The sequence below is a fragment of the Oryzias latipes genome, chromosome 11, assembly GCF_002234675.1.
Source record: "Oryzias latipes chromosome 11, ASM223467v1".
Classification (NCBI taxonomy): domain Eukaryota; kingdom Metazoa; phylum Chordata; class Actinopteri; order Beloniformes; family Adrianichthyidae; genus Oryzias; species Oryzias latipes.
Genome location: NC_019869.2, coordinates 22,398,915 through 22,418,501, shown reverse-complemented (window position 1 = coordinate 22,418,501; position 19,587 = coordinate 22,398,915). Strand labels below are relative to the sequence as shown.

At 39.8% G+C, this 19,587-nt stretch overlaps 3 protein-coding genes across 4 annotated transcripts; 1 reads left to right on the top strand and 2 right to left on the bottom strand.

Annotated features, from left to right (window-relative positions):
• Window positions 1-1,150: 1,150 nt before the first annotated feature.
• LOC101158957 (ras-related protein Rab-25-like) lies at window positions 1,151-3,470 on the bottom strand. Its single transcript, XM_004074198.4, has 5 exons — window positions 3,242-3,470; window positions 2,581-2,776; window positions 2,265-2,458; window positions 2,111-2,191; window positions 1,151-2,035 (listed from the first exon to the last, which is right to left on the bottom strand). Exons 1-5 carry the CDS (start codon window positions 3,276-3,278, stop codon window positions 1,908-1,910), a joined length of 636 nt encoding a protein of 211 aa, XP_004074246.1. The 5' UTR covers window positions 3,279-3,470; the 3' UTR covers window positions 1,151-1,907.
• A 1,380-nt stretch (window positions 3,471-4,850) lies between these two features.
• ubqln4 (ubiquilin 4) lies at window positions 4,851-13,418 on the bottom strand. 2 transcript variants are annotated; one of them, XR_002874170.1, is made up of 12 exons: window positions 13,272-13,418; window positions 10,788-10,939; window positions 9,308-9,456; window positions 8,968-9,230; window positions 8,729-8,887; window positions 8,428-8,650; window positions 8,211-8,350; window positions 7,858-7,941; window positions 7,059-7,174; window positions 6,794-6,962; window positions 5,155-6,010; window positions 4,851-5,063 (listed from the first exon to the last, which is right to left on the bottom strand). XR_002874170.1 is itself a non-coding variant. In XM_023960151.1 (11 exons), the coding sequence occupies exons 1-11, from the start codon at window positions 13,416-13,418 to the stop codon at window positions 5,858-5,860; spliced, it is 1,755 nt and encodes a 584-aa protein (XP_023815919.1). In that variant the 3' UTR covers window positions 4,851-5,857. The 2 variants fall into 2 exon arrangements, 1 of the variants encoding a protein (XP_023815919.1); XM_023960151.1 differs by having other exon boundaries at window positions 4,851-6,010.
• Window positions 13,419-15,332: 1,914 nt separating this feature from the next.
• Window positions 15,333-17,673, top strand: LOC101158710 (lens fiber membrane intrinsic protein). Its single transcript, XM_004074197.3, has 5 exons — window positions 15,333-15,435; window positions 16,672-16,880; window positions 17,004-17,153; window positions 17,315-17,449; window positions 17,578-17,673. Exons 2-5 carry the CDS (start codon window positions 16,706-16,708, stop codon window positions 17,637-17,639), a joined length of 522 nt encoding a protein of 173 aa, XP_004074245.1. The 5' UTR covers window positions 15,333-15,435; window positions 16,672-16,705; the 3' UTR covers window positions 17,640-17,673.
• The last annotated feature ends 1,914 nt before the right edge of the window (window positions 17,674-19,587 follow it).

Below are 19,587 nucleotides of genomic sequence, written 5' to 3'. Positions count from 1 at the left end.
AGCAGGAGGAAATACAAGCGATGCCCTCCAAGCTTTGCAGATTTCATGACCAGGCTTTCAACCTGTGGTTGCAGATGTCCCCACCAACCGCCCCCACCCCCAACCATAAAAATATTTTCATTCATGGAATATAATTAAACCTTTACTGCCTGCCGCAGAGCCCTGTCCATCACGTTTTCATAGGAGAGACTCAATAAAAGCAATTGCGGTCATTTCACTACAGGAAAATCATTTTTGACAGAGAAATCTGGTTCGGGGGGCCAGAGCCGTGCACACCCTCGTGCACACATGCTCCGCCGCAGTAAAGGGTCCTCTGTGCACATCTGTTAGCCAGAGATACAGCACTGTCAGTCAAGAATGTCATTAACAAGCACTGCTGTAGATTTATAGGCTCCCAGTTGTGCCATATGAGCTTGTTTTTTTTTAAATCGCATCCACAGTATGGAGACCGTCTTCACCACTTTGAGGGCAACTCATTGTCTGGGTATAGAGATGGCAGGACGACAATGGCGGTTGCAGCCATGAAAGCGGCGTGGGTTGGACGGCGGTCTTAGATGTGCAGTCAATTAGAAAAAGAAGGTTTAAAACGTTTCATGGTGGAAGAACGAGACCAGCTTCTACATCAGTGCTGCCATCTGCAGGCTGAGAGGAGGAAGTGCACCTCAGGTCAAAATGGGGTTTGTTAGAGAAACGACTGGCAGAGGCGGAGCTAGAACATTTGACATGGGGGTCAAATGAGAACAGCAGAGTGGACAACCATTACAAAGGAAATTATAATAATAATTAGAGAAGGTTTCCTTTGAAAATATAGCTTCTTTTGCTTAAGGAAGCTTGTACTGAAAATGTCTTAATCTTTGTCATTAATGAAATTTTTATTGACTCAAAAATTAGGCGAAGGAAAAGTTTTTTTCTGGGGGGAAGCAGCCCCCCCTTTCCTTGCGTAGCCCCGCGCCTGATAACTGCATTATGAGGACTGTACAATGAATGCTCAAAACCCAACTAAACCAAACTTAATAAATGTAATAATACTAAATGTAAACTGAAATTATAGTTTCGATTTATTGCTTTAACTATTTTAACAGCCACAGTTTAAATCAACAAGCTAAAGGGAATGGACGGTGCAAAAACTTGACAAATTCACAGTATATTTGGTCAAAATGTGTCTAAATGGATTTAATTATATGTAAAGTAATGAAACGTAGGCCATCGCAATAAAATGTTCATACAATTTGCTTTTAATGTTAATAAAATGGTCAGCCCTCACACCTTTTCACCTGAAATCTGGTTCTCTGGCAACATTTGGACACCGCTCATCTAAAGTGTTGAAAAGCTTTTTAGTCTTTATAACTAATAAACACACACAGATGTGCATTTTCAAATGAAAACAAAACAATAGTAAATGCTTTATGATTCATTTTCCTCATTGCGTGTTGCTCAGGTGTTCGTCGTTAAGTTTCTCTTAAGGGGAAAAAACTTCAAAATAAACAGATTTTTTTTACTTTAATGTGAATTATTGAAATTGTTAAGGATTTCATTAGTTAATTTTTAGAACTGATATTGAAATCACATTTTTTGACAACCTTTGCTGATAACCAAAATGATTCAATGCAGATGAAATAATTTAAATAATTTATTTAAAGGCAGTCCCTACATGCATTGCTTTAAAAAAGACCAATGAAACATCACAAAGTGTTTTTGTAAAACATGAATACAGAAAAAAAAAGATGCTTAGCTGCTTTTTCTTTTTTTTCTTTTTTCTTTTTTTTTTTCAAAAAGGGCCTGTTAGTAACCTTTCCTAAAATAAAAAAAATCCGAATATGAAAATGGTTTTTGATTGATAAACTGTACAGGTGGGATGTTTGATGAGGTCTAAACCTTCTGGAGGAGTCAAACAGAATCTGGGGGTGTTAAGAGCCCTTGCAGCAGCCTTTCCGCTCCTCCTGCTGTTCGCTGTTGAGTCCGATGGGGCCGGACAGGGTCACGGCGCTGATGGAGCCGCGGGTCACCTCCCTGCTGGCCACCTTTTTATGAATCGCTGTTGGGACACGGGGGAGAAAAGCGTTACGGGTTTGATCCCCTCAGCAGGGGAAATGCGTCTGCCCATCTGTACCTGTCAGAACTTCATGGAAGGCGGATTCCACATTGGTGGAATCCAGCGCTGACGTCTCCATGAACATGAGGCCTTTCTCATCTAAAGATCAATCCAGATTAGACGTTAAGACAGAAACCAACTGATAAAAGTGGAAAGATTTAAGTTTATTTGCCTGCAAAGTGTTGGGCTTCCTCCGTTGGGACGGTCCGCTGGCTCTGCAGGTCTGACTTGTTCCCCACCAGCATCACCACAATGTGGGGGTCTGCGTGGTCGTACAGCTCCTTCAGCCAGCGCTCGGCGCTCTCATAGGTCAGGTGTTTGCTTATGTCGTAGACCAGAAGAGCCCCAACTGCTCCTCTGTAGTACCTGAACCCCCAAGAGACACAAACCAAACATTTCCGTCAGTCAACCAACCAAATAGATATGTTTTCTTCCTACAAATTAGTCACAAACATTGTGTGTGTGTGTGTGTGTGTGTGTATACCCACGCTGAGGTAATAGCCCTGTAGCGCTCCAGTCCTGCCGTGTCCCAGATCTGAGCCTTGATGATGAAGTTCTCCAGCTGAACTGTCCTGGTGCTGAACTCCACGCCGATGGTGGTCCGGCTGTCGTGTCGGAATTCGTTTTTGGTGAAGCGGGACAGGAGGTTGCTCTTCCCCACACCAGACTCCCCGATTAAAACCACTGATGAGAAGCACATTTCACCCCAAGTTGGGCAAATATTTAACACTTGAAGTGTGAAAAGCAAAGATAAAATGTCACCTATGTGGAAAACTATGACCAGACGGCATTTCTTATCTAATCTGACTCCTGCACACGATTTCAAACTGGTACCACGTCACACAAACGTGGCAGATCTACCCGGGAGATGACTTTGGAATGAGAGGAATGGGAAATCAGTGCCGGTCTATTCTGTTGAGGTAAATGGGGAAGCAAGGCCTGACAGGATCGTCAGAAACACGAGAGCTTTTGTTTTCTCTAGGAGGCCAAAGGGCAAATGGTTTACAGCCAAATGGGCAGGGAGGGGAGAAAAAAAAAGGCACTTCCTCCTTTCTGTCTTCCTTTTCTAAGTTGGAAACCTCAGCAGGGGATTACAAGCGACAGACTTTTATTTCCTTCAGATTCACAGCTCAAATAAACATGACTTACCTTTAAAGACAAAATTGTATGAATCCTCAGACCCCATGCTGTTCTCTTTCTCCTTAAAAATCCTGAAGCCACGTTCAAGATGTAAAAAGAAAAAGAAAAAAAGGAATAAAAAGCAGGACTTCTTCCTTTGTTGGTCTCTGTAGGAGCAGCTTCTGGTTGAGGACAACCGGGGAGGCAGCAGGAGTCCTGCTGGTGGATCAGCTGACACCCACAGGAAGGCTGGGGCGAGGAGAGCAGGTGGAACAGGTAGAGCAGCTCGGCCGCAGACTCCACCCTTCGCCTGCGCCCCTCTTGGCCTGGGATGCCAGTCATTTGCATGACAATGGAGCTGAGTGGATCCGTGGCAGAACACGTCGCCTTACAAGCCTCGTCTCATGTTTATGCAGCTGCAAGTTTGGATTTACCGGATTTTCAGGAAAACATTCTCCAAACCCAGATTGGTTTCAGGGTGGTTAGGGATCAGCAAACACGTTTTTTTAAGGTGGGGTTTAGTAGAAGGAATATTTGGTACCACAATTAAAATCATTAACTTTATATTTAATTTAAGAAGAAGAAAAAAACTCAACTATATTGATTATTTTCTTGAAGATTATGAGTCTTTCCAGAATCTAGGGCAGGTCATGTGAGGTCAGGAGTGGATTTTCGATAAAAATGCTTTGATTTGGCTGCATATTCAAGAAAAAAATTCCTTTTTTTTCAAAGATCTCCAGCTCTGAAGCATCAGAACATCTTCTTTTCTGTAACTTTAATGAAGGTGAGGACAGCTGGAAGCCTCAAAGTCCTCCTGCTTTCTCTTTAGCTCCTCCTCCTTCCCCCTGAACACACCAGCTAATCAATAACAAGTAGGCCAAGGATATTTGTGGGAGGAGGTGGTGAGGGGTCATATTATTAACCCTCCTCCACTCCACCCCTAGATGAAAGTGAGACACCTCAGGTTACATGGTCGACCAAACCGCCAAAAGCGGGATGGGTGGGTCCTTTACTGTATTTTTTTTTTTTTTTTGCTGCTCCGCCGTCCAAGGAAGGGATGCCTCGCAGCTGCTATGACATCATGAGGTTTGAGGCTGCTTTGAGACTCCAAAACTTTGCAAAGAAAACCCTATAAAGATCCTCAAAACAACCCACTTTGTTCCACAAATATGTTGCAAAAGTCATATCTGTTGCCAAATATGCACTCTTCTAGCAAATTCCCTTAATGCACATCTGCATAACAAAAATCCCAATTTAGTTTGCTTCTTAGTGAAGTTAAAAGAGAAAAAAACCCACACATTTAAGTCCCACCTGACAAAAAGCAGAACAAGACATTTCTTCTTCTGCCTTCGCCAGAAGACTTTTTTTTTGATGATGGATGAAATGTAGAACAAGATTTGTCTTCTGCCTTCATCAAATGAAATTTCTTCTTCCATAGTCAGAATACATTTCTTTTTTTGCCTTTGTAAGAAGAAGTGTCTTCTTTTGCCTTAAGAAAAAAAGTCTTCTGCCTTCATCAGAAGAAGACATTTCTTCTTTTGACTTTGAAATCAGAAATATCTTCTTCTGCCTTCATCAAAAGAAGATATTTCTGCATCCCTCTTCTTCAAAGAGGCTGTAATCAACGGACACGCGGTTATTTGTTTTTGACCACCATTTATTACTTTTTAGTACAGTACTGTTAAAAGTTAGTTCCAACCTTTCCAACTGGGAGATGAATTTATTTATTTAGTTGAATTTCAGCTGAGGTCAACAGACAAAAGCAAAGCCAAGAAGCAGTTGCCAAGGTTACCACAACTACAACGCTGACTCTGGAAAAAAAAAAAAAAGAAACAACCTAGACTTATGATTTCTTGGGGGAGGGGGGGTTCAGAGCCTTTTAATCATTTATTTTTTACTCAAATGATCATCCATCATTTTTATTTAGTTTTATTTCAAATCACTTTGATGTTTCATTTCATACTAAATCATAATCATGATAAAAACGAAGAACTTCTGCCTCAGAAGGTGATGCTCTAGAGCAGCTCAAGGAATTCCTCGAGGAATTTACTGTCGTCCAAGTGCTGACCGCGCCACAAAATGCACAGCAGCAGAGGGGGCGGGGCCTCGGAGGAAGAGGAGACAGCACTCATGGGTGGGCACTTTAAACTGGAATGACAAATTACCCCTTCAAGGGAAGCGTGGAGGGTGTCATGTGATTAGGCGCTTGCAATAAATAGTGAGAGTCGCTGGGCTAAAACAGGAAAAAGAAGGGAAGAAAAAAAAAAGAACAGTTCATGTTCATGTTTACGGACTTTTACCAGGAAACGTTCAAACGTTGCGCCTGCAGCTCTCCCGATTTAGCTGCTTCTCTCTCCACACCCGAGCGCGCTTCACAGAGAGCAGGTAGAGTCGGACAAGCAGAACTCTGCAGGGTCGGATGAGGCCGAACACGATGAACTGAAAGGACTTTGGGGAATGATCTGAGAACAGATGAGGGTCTTTGTAGTGCCTGTCCAAGTTTATTCTAGAAAGTTTTGGACAATACACTTTGAGATTTCTCCTGGTTCTCTGTAGACGCTGGGTGTGTTTATGACTCGAGTACGTATTTACGAGCGTGTCTGTGTGTCAGGATGTACTGTATGCTGTTTTTGTTGATTTTTTTTTTTACGAGGGCTGTGAGCCCAGCAGTCTCTCAATAGCGGCGTTGATGTCTCCTCCGGTGGCGATGAGGGCCTGCAGGTTGGCTTCGCGGTTGATGAAGCCCATGGCGCTGAGCTGCTCCAGCTGGGCCTGGAACCGGACTTCTGGGGTCTGAGTCTGTGGGGTTAAGGAGAACAGATATGTAATCCTTAACGTACAAACATAATTTTTCCTACTTAAGGGTTTAATAAACTTTCCCTGGGTACAGTTAAGGTGAATGGCTGCGGCTACAGTTCTTCCCAGCATGCATCTCACCCTCCTCCTCCTTTCTGTACTATTGTGACAACTTGGCTGGATTATTTCCAAAAGGTAAAACTTTCATTTATTCAAAACACTTTAGCGAGCTGTTGGAAAGTTTGCAGTACAAAATTACATTCATTTTTATGTTTATCAGCGATTGGATCAGGACTTTGGTGATAAAAAAACAATTAAAAGAAAATAAAAAAGGATTTCTGATTCCTGTTAAAAATCAATTTATTTGTCAAATTTCAATTGAAACAATCTTTTGGTCATGAAACCCTGTTTTCACATAACTAGTAGTTTAATTGAATGCAAATGGAATTTCTGCTCATAACTTTATGAATTTTTTAAATCAAAACAAATGGAAAAGAAGTGTTTCTTAACTAAAAACTTCAAGAAACAGCTTGAAAAGTAAAATCTATGAATTGAATTTTTGTTTTATCTTTTAAATGATTTATTTCATTTTTGTGTGTTTTTTTTTTTAACACATTTTTATTAGTAACACACAAACAAAACAAAAATTAAGAAAAAAAAAAAGTTATCACCTTTTAGGGTCTGAATGACTAAAACAAACCACTTATCACAACCATTTACTTCAAAGACTTTTAGGAACACCTGAAGGTTGTATTGGTAGATACTTTCAGGAGGTCTAAAGCGTACCGTAGCACTTCCTCCCCCGGCTCCCCCGGCAAACATCTGGAGCATCTGTTGCATCAGCTGCTGCTGCTGCTGACTGGGGTTCGTTCCTGCACTGCTGGGTGAAGGGGCGGGGTTCTCAGTGGGCACGCTCCCTCCTGTGGGAACGCCAGGAATCCCGCCTGTCATCAAGCTGAAGAGACAAGAGGAAGAAGAAAAAAACACACACACACGTGGGGTTAATATTTGGAATCAGGAGCTAACCGTGCGATGGGCTGGTGAGGCGTACCTGGGCATGAGGCCGGGAGCTTCTGTCTGCAGCGTCTGTAGACCCTGTTGGATCTGCATGAGAGCCTGCATTGCCCGTGGGTTGGTCATAACAGAGAGCGCCTCTGGGTTCTGCATCTGCATCCCAGCAGAACACACAGTCGGGAAAACAAGAAAACACTTTTCAGAAACACAAAAAAACCCAAGAATCTAACACTCTAAGAAAAACCACATATTTAACCAATATATATATATATATATATATATATATATATATATATATATATATATATATATATATATATATATATATATATATATATATATATATATATATACATACACTAAAAAGTACAACTCACTATCAAAACAAAATGCTCAGTGGAGGAAAACTAGAGCTTCTTTATGTACTTTCTGTTTTTTTCTACAAAAAAGTGTTTGTGTTTTATATAAGATTGTTTTCAGTGGATTTTTTGGTGTTGACATATATTTGCTGATGAAAATTAGCCTAAATTATTGCATTTTTAAAACTTTGACAAAAATCCGACCTTTGTAGATGCATTTTAGAGGTTTTAAGAACCTCTTGTGATGCTAAGTCATTATCTTCAAAGACAAAAATTGTAAACAGTAAACTGTTGGGCCTTTAAAAGCTAAAAAAAAAAAAGAGATAACAGCCACTCTCTCGTTGCCTAATTAGATAAATTCCAGAACCTTAAAGACCTGACTGGCGTTTTATCTGAGCTGCTTGGTGAAATTGAGACTGGTCTCAAACTCGGACCCAGAATCCGATTGGAAGGCTGGACAGAAAGGTTTTGGGATACCTGCTGCAGAAAGACGGGCAGCTGAGATCGGAACTGCTCCTGCAGTTGGGGGTTTCCAGCAAACAGAGGATTATTCATCAAAACCTGGGAGGAAGAAAGGAAAGAAATGCCCGTTTATTATTTTGCACAGATGCTAATTCTTGGGGGGATTAAACAGTTAAATATTAGAATTAACATTTGTACTCTTTTAAATGTTCCTATTCCTCGTATGAAACGAGGATTCCAAACATAATCGCAAACCAAAGAGATAAAAACATGTTTTTGCATCAAATTAGGTTTAGATTTTGTCCCTTTTCTGTTATAATGTCTAACAAATCTTTTGGCGTGCATGTGAATGCGTCTCTGCTCCTTACCTGGGATGCCAACTCTGGGTTTTGGGCCAGTGACTGCATCATGCTGCGCATGTACGGAGCAGACAGCATGTTCTGCATCAGCTGGGGGTTTTCTGAGATCTGCTGTAATAGGCTCTGCATGCCAGGGCTGTTGAACATGCCTGCAACACACAAACAATCAGCACACAATGAGAAAAGTCAATTCAAACAATTGAAGTCTTTTCCTGCTTTGCCTCACCGTTTCCCAGACTGCTAGCATTGATGCCCAAAGGATTAGACACACTTGGGTTGGTTCCTCCCGTGGTGCTGGTGCTGCCCGTGGTGCCCCCTCCACTCTCAGGGGAGCTCGAAGCATTCGGGGGTCCCCATGGATTGGGGAGGGGCTCTCGGTTCTCTGTCCTCGACGGCTGAGCACCAGAGTCTGAGTTTCCGCCTAGAGCTGAAAACGGGTTGCTACCAAACTAAAAACAGATCATTTTTAGTATTAAAACAAAACAAAAACCAGGGTAAATGTTCTTGTGCACATTTCTCTGTGATACCTGTTCTCTTGCAGCACTAAACATCGGTTCTTGGATGTCTGTATACATCCTCCGCAAGGCATTGTAACCTCCTGGGATGCTTTCCAAGTTACTCAAAGCGCGGTCCTGGTTTCGCATCATTTCCTGCATCATGGCGGGGTTTCTGGCCAGCTCCATTGTCTAAAAGGGGACAATAAAAATGGAAAAATGCAGACACGCAGACGTGCCGTGGATGATTCATTCCCTTCAGTTTGCTTTACCTGTCGCATTAGCTCTGGGTTGTTGAGCATGTGGGAAATCTCAGGGTTGCGCTCCATCAGCTGCTGCATCTGAGGATTGGCCATGATCATCTGTCTCATCAGATCGGGGTTGGACATCATGTTCTGCACCAGCGGATTCTCCATGATCTGAGAAAGCATTTCTGGGTTGGACATGAGCTGCCGCTGCATCTGCTGCTGCAGCTCCATGAAGTTGGCCGAGCCCATGCCCAGTCCGGCTAGGCTGGCCAGGTCCCCGAAGCCACCTGGAGAAGGGCACAGTTTGACACATTAAGCTTCTTGCCCGGGTCGATCTTACATCAAGGTTAAGACAGTTACTCACTCAGTACGTTGGGAGGCTGTGCGGTTGGTGCTGCAGAGCTGTTGGAGCCTGCTGTAGACGTGGGGTTGGCGCTGGGACCAGAGGAGGAGCTACTTCCCGCCTGAGCGGAGGCTGAGCTGGAGGCGGAGGTGCTACCGCCATCAGCTGACCTGCAGAAATCATATGGATAAGGAAAGAAATGAGCACTTCCAGGTCTTTGTGTGTGTGAAAGCTGGGTAAAAACAACAAGAGGAAGGCAAAATGCAAACAAAATGACATTGTAACATGTTGAGACGTTATTTTACAAAGGAGATTTAATTAGAATTAAAGCTGTAGGGCGTTGTGTGGCCAGCAGGTGACTCTTGAGTAGCTGTTAGCCATATTATTTATTTGTCAATGGGGTGTGAAAAACGTCCATATAATTTTTTGGAACTTTTCAATTTCCCTGGCAACAGAGGTTTTTAGTTAACCACGCCCACATTCCTAATATGGTCATATCAAGTGTCGTTCAGCTTGAGCCAACAATTCATGCAGGAAATTTTCACCATGTTCTGGTATAAAATGTCAGAGCAACAAGGGGAACACCACTTCTGTGAGCTCGCAATCTTAGCTTCTAATCTTAGCTTCTAATTCTAACTTTTTTCTCTCAAGTAGCTTCCCAATGATGCTTAAGGACTTAGGAGGCGATGAGTCCGATCCCTAGGAGGAGCTTAAAGTTGCAGCTAGTACTGAAGGGGTATTTATTTATTCATTTGTCTTTATTAGGGTCAAAGGTCAACTAAACTTCAGTCATGGTTATAGACTTAACCTGGCGTGATGTGTGACAAATTTCAAGACAAGCAAGAGTTTTTGTTTTCCATATTGTGCAAAAATGTGAAAAATCTGCAACTTTTGCACTCTGCCACAAAATGGACCAAACCGCAGGTCCTGTGCTCATCCAATCATATTTCAAAACTTCCTTTGGAACCCCCGACACGTCTTTTGGTTTTGTTTCTTGATTTTGAACCATTTCTTTCAGGCCTCATGAGAGATTTTAGACCCACTCACTTTTTTCACGGTTTCGGCCACTGTGATGTCATCTTTTTTTGAAAGGGGTCATTCACTCTGTCTCGCGTGTCATATCCTGGCTGTAGAAAAGTGAATGTGTCTATATAAAACTGAGAGTAATAATGTGTGTATGTATTTTCCAATCAATGACATGACTAATCATCCAAAGTTTTCTATATCGGTGTATATATGTGTATTTCTGCAGTTTGCTTAGTTTGGTTTTATTTTTGTCTTGATGGCTGGAAATGTTCACCGGATACTGGGCGTGTGCACATTTCGGTGAGTTTTTGAGCATATAGCAGGGCGAAACCTTCGCTCAAACATACAGCAAGAAAAAGGAATTGTAAAAACAGTCTGACCCTTGTGGTTCAGGGCTGAAAAAGCACCAATCAGAGAGCTGTTATAAAATCCCCACCCCTGAACTAATATGCTCAGAACAACGCTGAAGGCTTACTTGTGTGCCGTCTTTATGACTAGGTGGACCGTCAGGCCGTCTTTGATGCCGTGCTGACTCAGGCTGTCCCCATCCTTCAATATCTTGCCGGCAAAAATGAGAACCAACTGATCCTGTTTGGCTTTAAACCGCTTTGAGATCTCTTCTTTAAACTGTGGGCGAAACAGGAGAAATAAGCAAAACAAGAAACCAAAAACATGTGACAGAGTTCTGATTAAGGACACTGTAAAAACCCCAAACAGGATGTAGCCCGAGACAAACAACAGCACACAACAATAACCAAACCGGAGGTAGAAACAACAAAAAGTGGGAAAATAAATGCAAAAAGATGCAAAAACTGAAAAGAAAATACATTTGCAAAAAGATTAGAGTGATTTAGGGACATCTAGTGGTGACACTAAAGATTGCAAATCTGTTTTCATTTGTTTTAGTGAAATATTAATATATAAATGTCAATTCAATGTTGCAGTGCGTCTTCTTACAGTTTTAGGATTTTTTTTAAACCAATTTATCTTTGCAGAAACAGTAATCAAACATGACACTCTTACAAAAAAAAAAAGAGGTTTTGGGCCAAAAAATAAACATGTTGGTTTACCACACCGCACAAAAAGTACAGTAATCTCGCTTACATTGCATTAAACAGATGAATGCCACATGATTTAGGGTAGTTTGGCCTAAGTAGGTTCTTCTTTTGGTTTATTAACCTGACCTAAGTGTTTTAATGTAGACAAATATTCTTTTTTTGTTTGATTTTTTGTATTAAATTAGCTTTGGACCTAAAATAAAATCTGTCTGATAAACCAAAAGTGTTTGATTTTCCTTTAAAAGCAATGTACTAATAGCGTACCTTTGCAGAGCTAACCTGAACTGTGGCTTACTGCTAGTAAAGGTGGTCTTTGACCTGGTGCATGCAAACATTAAGCTGATTAAAAACAGCCTTTTTCTTTTCAAACAACTAGAGCTCAACTCAGCTTGACTGAAGAATGATGGTTTTCTGAATTCCCTTCAGTTCATTGGCTAAAGCAGATTTTCTTTATGATTTAATATTTGATTTTTTTGTAACTATTCCAGAAGTTAACTTCTGATTGGCTATTTCCAATTGCAAAGCAGCACATAACAAATAAAAGAACTAATCTAGTATTTATTAAGATTCACACATAGCTTGTGCTCATTTGTGTTTTATAGCATGATGGTTTAAAGGGAATTTGAGACATTCGGCAGTGTCAGTCCATCATTTTACTCTATAATGTCATTTTTCTAAGTAAAATATGAAATCTATTTGATTTCAGTTCCCAAGTTCAATTTCAATTTTATTATTGACTTATTTTAAATTTATTTCCCAAACACATTTAGTATGGTTGTGAAAAGCAGCGTTGATTTATTTTATGATTTAAACACATTTATTCTTCTGACAAAAAGTAACTGGAAAAGTTTTTTTGTGAAGAAAAATACAATAAATTATACTTAAGAAATCCATAAAATGATTAATTGAGACAGTATTTTATAAATTAAGATCATTTGATCAAAGTATCTTTTACACCTGTCACTCATCCCTTTTTTTAATGGTAGATTATATCGGTCAAGTCTGTTATATTAATCTGGATATATATGCATTGTTTTGAAACCCTGATGATCAAATAATCTGTTAAGCCAAAGCAAGGTTCTCAACACAGAACTGTCAGCCCTGGTACTAAGAGGTCCATTTAACCCAAAAACATTACAAATATAAAATAAACTAGAACAAAGGGAATTTATTGGTTTAGGCAAATCATTGGCAAATGCATTTAAATGTGAATATAATAATGCTAGGACTGTTGAAATCCAATCCAATGCCTCAAAATCCTATATAAATGAACTACAAACGTGTAAAGACTAATATTTATAGCAAAACATGACTGATTCTGCTTGCGTGTACCTCTCAGTGTGAGACGTTGCCAAGCCAACAGCAGCCCTGAGAATACAAAAGTCCCAAGAAAGCCGAATGACTCAACAACGTGAGAATGTTCTAGACTGGACGCAAGTTCTTTTTTCCCCTGCCTCTGGGATATTTCGCTAAAAATGTTTAGCGAAGGCAACACGACATCTCATACTTTTCAGTTACCCCTTTATGATTCTTTTAACTCGCTGTTGTGTCTTGTAGAAGGCTGTGTTCGTCAGCTGACGCTTGTTTAGAGTTGGCTAACCCTAGCTAAGTGCAATGAGTGTTAGCTCACAAGCTAACAAATGCCAAGCTAGCCGGTTAGCAACTTCAAATATAATGGCACTCAAATCTCTGCATTTGATACTAAGAATGATCATGTCAAATTTATAGAGGTAAAATAAACACTCGCACTTTCCTTTCAAACAGCCCACGAAATTTCAGGTACTCTAAGTAAGCCGGCAAAGAGTGGCGACAGATGCTAACGAGTTAGCCTCCTAGCTGAAGTTGTGGGCAGGGGCATGACGTTGGAGCACGGCTCGTCAGCTCTGTAGAGATCCGCGTACCTGAGTAACAGAAGCATCTTCTGCGATGGCGATTTCCTCTTTGTCTTTAGGAGTTTTCACTGTGACCTTGATAATAGTTCCCTCCGAGGCTTCAGGTTTATTGTTGTTGTTGTTATTACCAGGATCTGCGGCGCCTTGGTCAGCCATCTTTACTCCGCCGATGGAATAGCTCGGGTTCGGCGTCAGCTTCCGGGTCAAAAGAAGTCAAAGCTTTTTTTTCCCATGATACCCCATCCTGTTTGAAATTCACAGACATTTTACTCAAAAAGTAGTTTGTTTGAACATAATTAAATCTTGGGAGGCTTATCTTACACTAGGTTGTGTTGTTTTAATTCAAGAAAAAGTAGGAAACCCGGATAGTGATGTATAAAAATAATCTGAGCAACAGCTTTATAGAGTTATTACAACATGGAATTTCCCAATCGTGCCATAAATGATTCATTAAATACAGATAAAATTTACAAATTGGTAAATACTGAGCAGAAAATCCATAAACTTACTAAAATTACTTAAATTAGAATAAAATAAGAATAAATTAATAAGTACTAATAGTCTAATGATGAAAATGATTAAAGTATTTCGCATTTTTGCTTAACTGGATCATAAAATGTAAATCTATTCAAAACAGGGGAAAAAGAAAGGAACAAAGAGTTATGTGTGTCCCTCTAATTAGCTTGAAGGGAGTCAAAACAATGTATCCTTTTGAATAAATGTGTTGTGACTTTTGTTTATATTAGTATTTTAAGATTTTAAGTTATTTCAGTGATAATTGTGTGATTTTCCTTCATTTTAACAGAGTTATTTTAATTATTTTGTTCAGATCTATAACTAAGCATATTTTAAACAGGGAAAAAGACACATTTTCTATGTGCATCTGCTTGTTGCTAACTCCAAAAATACTTGCTAAGGATCAATTTGACTAAGTGGTAATTTTTTGATCTGCTTTGCAAGCTGTAACAAGAAGGGAAAAACACAAGGCTTTGCGTACATCTGGTGTACTTTACTTTGACACTTAAGACAAAAATCATATTCATCTGGGACAGAAATTGAGAAGAAAAACATGTTTTTATGTTTCTGTACTTTTTATGTCACATTATTAGCATCATGGCAATATGTAACAAAAATAGTTATCACATATTTGAAATATATATCATTACTTTATTTAACAGTACTTCTAATGCTATTCCTTTTATGTATATGCATTACTGCATTAAAAAATGTTGTCCTTTTTACTGCTTATTTGTGTGTTTCTAATACAAGTATTTGAAATATTATCTGGAATAAGGAAAAGTCAAGAATTTAATATTTGAGCTTAAATTACTGCAGATTTTGAAAGAAGTTTTTTTTTAATTTGTTCAGTCCTTGTTTTATAAAGTGTTTATCCAATTTTATCACAAAATGTCGTATATTTTGCACACAAAAAAACAATGACAGCGAAGACAATTTAATGTTTGTTTTTTCTATTAAAATATGTTATAATATGTGTGCATATGTATAGCATATGTTAAAATATGCTAAAATGTGTTAGACTGGGTTTAGAGTAGATTGATGGGGTGCTTTGGTTCAAGGTTGACCACATTTAATGAACTTTTCTGAGGTATAAATGTTTAAAGATTGTGATTTAAATCAATATGAATTTACTATTGAGCAGCCCTGCAGAGCACATGAAAAAAAGTACAGTACTGCTTCCATAGCGTTTCATACAGGCCTCCATATGTCATGCCCCCCGTGGGACGGCAGTGAAAGAGAATGTGTGTTTCAGCAGGTTGCATTGACATGGACAGTCCTGCATGCCTCTGCATATTCCCACTTCTGGAGTTCACCATTAACAGGGTAAACAAAACAAAAAACCCGACTCAAAAGATACATGTCCCAGAGCTCTTCTTTCTAAGGCCCCAATGACCTTGCATGGTTACACATACGTGCACAGAAGTGCAGGGGTCACACGCACGCCGTGGGGCGTCATTCAACAGGGCAGCAACAAAGAGTTTTGCTGTCATTGACAAAAAAAAGACACAGGGATGACTTTTTTGGTTGTGGTATTATTTGGGAGCGACCCCTCCCCTTTTCAGGGAGCAACGGCCCTCTCTGTTTTCCATCCATCCTTTTCTATCTTTGCCCCCCGCAGGGTGAGCACAAGAGAGGGTGCGTTTCCAGAAACACGGTAAGGGAACAAATGTTGGCGCAGGTTGGGAGAGAATTACCTCCTGGGGTGACGGAAATCAGGCAGATGCTGGCAGAAGCAGGAGTTATTTCACAGCAGATCAACAAACTCTAAAGTTTATTTTTTTAAAGCTTATAGAGATATAAGCTTCAGAAAGAACAGATAGTCTTCTTTTTTTAGGTGTGTTAGGCTTTTTAAACATGTCTCCAGTGAAGAAAAGGTAACAAAATCTGCCTTTTTTTATTTTCTTTTCTTTTTTTTCTTGCAAATTTTGTTACTAGCTATCATAATAAACATTTTAAAGGCCCCAAAAATCTATAGGCTTGTTTTCTCTTGTTTTAGCTTTAATTCATGCAGATTTTTCCTCTAAAATAGACCAAAAACAGGCTTTAATTTGGATTTTGATTACAGTTTCTTGTACTATTTTTTTAACAAACCTGTAACCATTAAGTCAGGGGTCTGCAACATCCGGCTTTGGAGCCACATGTGGCACTTTGACCCCTCCATTGTGGCTCTCTGGTAAAAGCCAAAAAAAATAATTTTTTACTTAAAAGTAAAAAGGAGTAAAAAAAGAAAGAAAAGAAAGGTATTAAACTAATTTCCAAACAGCCGAAGGACAATACATATCAGAAACATTTCGATTTTTTTTTGTGCCACCGTATGTCATTTGGAGGTCTATAATCACAACTGGAATTAAGACACACTGGATTACAAGCAGATTTTCTGTTTTTAAACAAATTTAAGGATTTGAGCTGGTTGATAAATCCGGTAAGGGTCACTGAATTAGATCTGATTAATCGTAGTTCATTAGATTTACCCATTTCTGGCTGAGTTGCACTACAAGCGGTAGAAATAAACAGTGTACCTACATTTACCGCATTGAGATGATCCCATGTCACACAGGGTGACTTTTGTTTTGAAAAGAAGTCATGCAAACTTTCAAGAAGTCATAAACTCTTTTGCATTTTCTAAAAAAAAGGGTATTTTCTCCCCATGTTAGTGCTTTATTTTGCTAAAAAGGCAGAAGTTCATATATATTTATCATAATGGTTACAATATCTTAAATACAAATTAGTGTTCTACTTTTTTTAAAAGGTGAAGTCAGAATTTGTGGCTGCTGTTGGGTTTTTGTCAGAAAGATGTCGACCTAAATGGTTCTTTACGTGTTGAAGGTTGCAGATCCCTGACTTTTAAAACAGAGATTGCAAAGATAAAATCTGACTTTTATTGTTACAGTTGTTCTGCAGCTTCCCCGTTTTCTCAGCTCAAGATGTACAGCTTCATGGGAGGAGGTCTTTTCTGTGCCATCGTGGGTAATATACTGCTGGTAGTCTCCACTGCAACAGACTACTGGATGCAATACCGTCTCTCTGGAAACTATGCCCACCAAGGCCTTTGGAGATACTGCATGTCCAACAAATGCTACATGCAGACCGACAGCATAGGTTTGATTTAAAAAATCCTTTTCTGTGACTGTTGTGCCCCTCTGGGTTTGCCGCAATAACAAGCTTTACAGGTTTGATTCGGAGGAACATTTCAGGGCATCCTTTGCGTCTGTTTTCCTCCAGCGTACTGGAACGCCACCAGAGCCTTCATGATCCTGTCCGGGATGTCGTGCTTTGCGGGCATCATTGCGGGCATCATGTCCTTCTCACACTTCTCCTCCTTTGAGAGATTCAATCGCTCCTTTGCTGCAGGGATCATGTTCTTCATCTCCAGTAAGTATAGTCTTTTAAGCAAAAACTCTTGTTCATAAGTAAACAACAAAAGGGAATAACATTTTCATGCCAGAAAAGCTGCGGAAGCACTCATGTCTTAAATAAGATGGTGTAGTGCAAATTCCACCATTGAGAATTAACCTCTTGGACTCCACCCTCAGCCTTTTTTGTCCTGCTGGCTATGGCCATCTACACTGGAGTGACAATCAACTTCCTGGGTCGGCGATTTGGTGACTGGCGCTTCTCTTGGTCCTACATACTTGGCTGGGTGGCCATGCTCATGACTTTCTTTGCAGGTAAAAAGCAACTAGCCAAACTCTGAATGTCAAAATAGAAAAAATCAGAGTGACTACAGAATCAGAAACCTTCTTTTTAGATGGGCAAAAATTACACAAAAAAACGGTTGTGTTCATTTGTTTTGCAGGCATTTTCTACATTTGTGCATACAGAATGTGCGAGTGCAGAAGAGGAACCAACCCACGCTAAAGTCAGACAGAGAAAAATAAAAATAAAAACAGGACACTTTTACTTTATAAATCAGACAAGCAGGAGGCATCAGACATTCCCGACTGATCTACTCAAGACATGACGTTTGATGGTGATGCTGGAAGCCTCTGACTATTTGCTTGACACGTTTGAGTCATTTAAGGGTTTTCTTTTTCTTTATCATTTTTTAAATCATTAATCATGATGGTACAAAGAGAAAAACATTCATCAATAAACAAAATTATGCTTCTAAGTATTTTTGACTTTTTTTAAAAATCCTTTTTTAATTAAAAAAATTCTCTGCAGTTGACCCTCAGTTCTAAATTTTACCACTAGATGGCAACACTAAACAGCTTTTTCTCAACCATTCATTTCTTTCCTCCAAACTTCACTGTCATGCTGGTTTAAATATGTTAGACAGCAAAGCAGAATCGTTTTGTGACATTTTTTTTACCACACAATGCTTTAACATTCCTGGTAGAAAAAACAAAATTTCTTGCTCAGAAAACCCTTTAGGGCAGAAGAAAACAGTGCAATGAAGGCATTAAAAAAACAACACTTCAAAGCGTTAGAAGTTTGTTCCAGGTGCCCTGTAAAGCCACTTGGTGCTGTTTCATTTTGACAGGGAGGAGGCCTCAGACGAAGAGTAAAGTGCATCTGTGCCGCTGGGTTTTTCATAGTAAAGGTCACTGCATCTATCAGCAGGAAATGTTTCTAATATTTCTTTTGGCTGGTCATACTTAAACTGAAAGTAGACAAAGACTGTTTGTGTGTCAGTAACCAGCATAGGAGAAGCCCAAAAGGGACAATGTTGGGAGAATCGGGTGGGGGGGAAACCAGGGCGGGGGCTCCTGGCACTGATTGTTCTGCTGTTGTCGGTAGATGACGTTTCCTCGAGTTCCTGCTGCTTGTCCGGAGCTCTCCGTCAGCTGTGATGCTCTGTGACACAGAAACAATGGCAAAAATGTAATCAGTCCTCAAATGTCCATACTTGGCTCAGGCGGCCGCCGTAAGAAGATAAGATCAGGAGTTTTGCGTGCTTTTCTTCAGATTCTTTCATAATCCACCCTAAAGGTTCAGTGTGGTCTGATCTTTTGTGTAATAAACAATGTTGGTATTAGCCATCTTTGGAGAAAAAACACAGCAAAGTCTTACAGTTTTGTTGAGTTTTTACAAACTATATGATTTATTAATGTGACTGAAATAAAATATTGAGCATCTTATGATTGATAAAAGTGAGGTCGGTGCTTTACATTGCAAGTGCAGCAGCTGATTAATCACCTGTTTAAATGCTAAAGAACTGAAAATCAACGCTGTCAGACAACACACAGATACAGAAAAAGAATTTGAAAAATTCTGATATACATATACAGTATTTAAATAAAATTCTTAAGTTTACATGTGGATGGGAGGGGGGCAGAAGACATTGAAAGGGTGGCAAATGATAACAGCAGAGTGGATGGCCATTACAAATGAAAGGAACAAAAATATGTATTTCAAATCGTTTGAGGGGCTACATTTTTACCTAAAATGATCGTTTTTGTCATGTTTTCAGGCTTAAAGACTAATATTGACTCAAAAATTGGGGGGTACGTGGGGAGGCAAAGCTTTAGCTCCACCCCTGGCTCAAACACTCCCTCTTTGCCCAAAATATGAATGTTTTTCAGAGTCAAAGAGATGCTGTGTTGTCACCCCTTAAGAAACACCAAACATCTCCAAAAAAAGTTTACCCCAACATGTGAAGCTATGCCCACACCCAGCATGTGTGGCGCATTCCAGAACATGCTGAACGTGGGTTTTTTGACACACTTTTGCATAGGCTTTTTATAGGAAGTGGCTGCTTGAACATGCATCAACGTCTTTTAAAATCAGTCAATAGTTAGGAGACATTCTCATTTCAAAGATTAAATTGTTGCCAGTTGTACCAGATATTAAAGTTTTTTTTTGT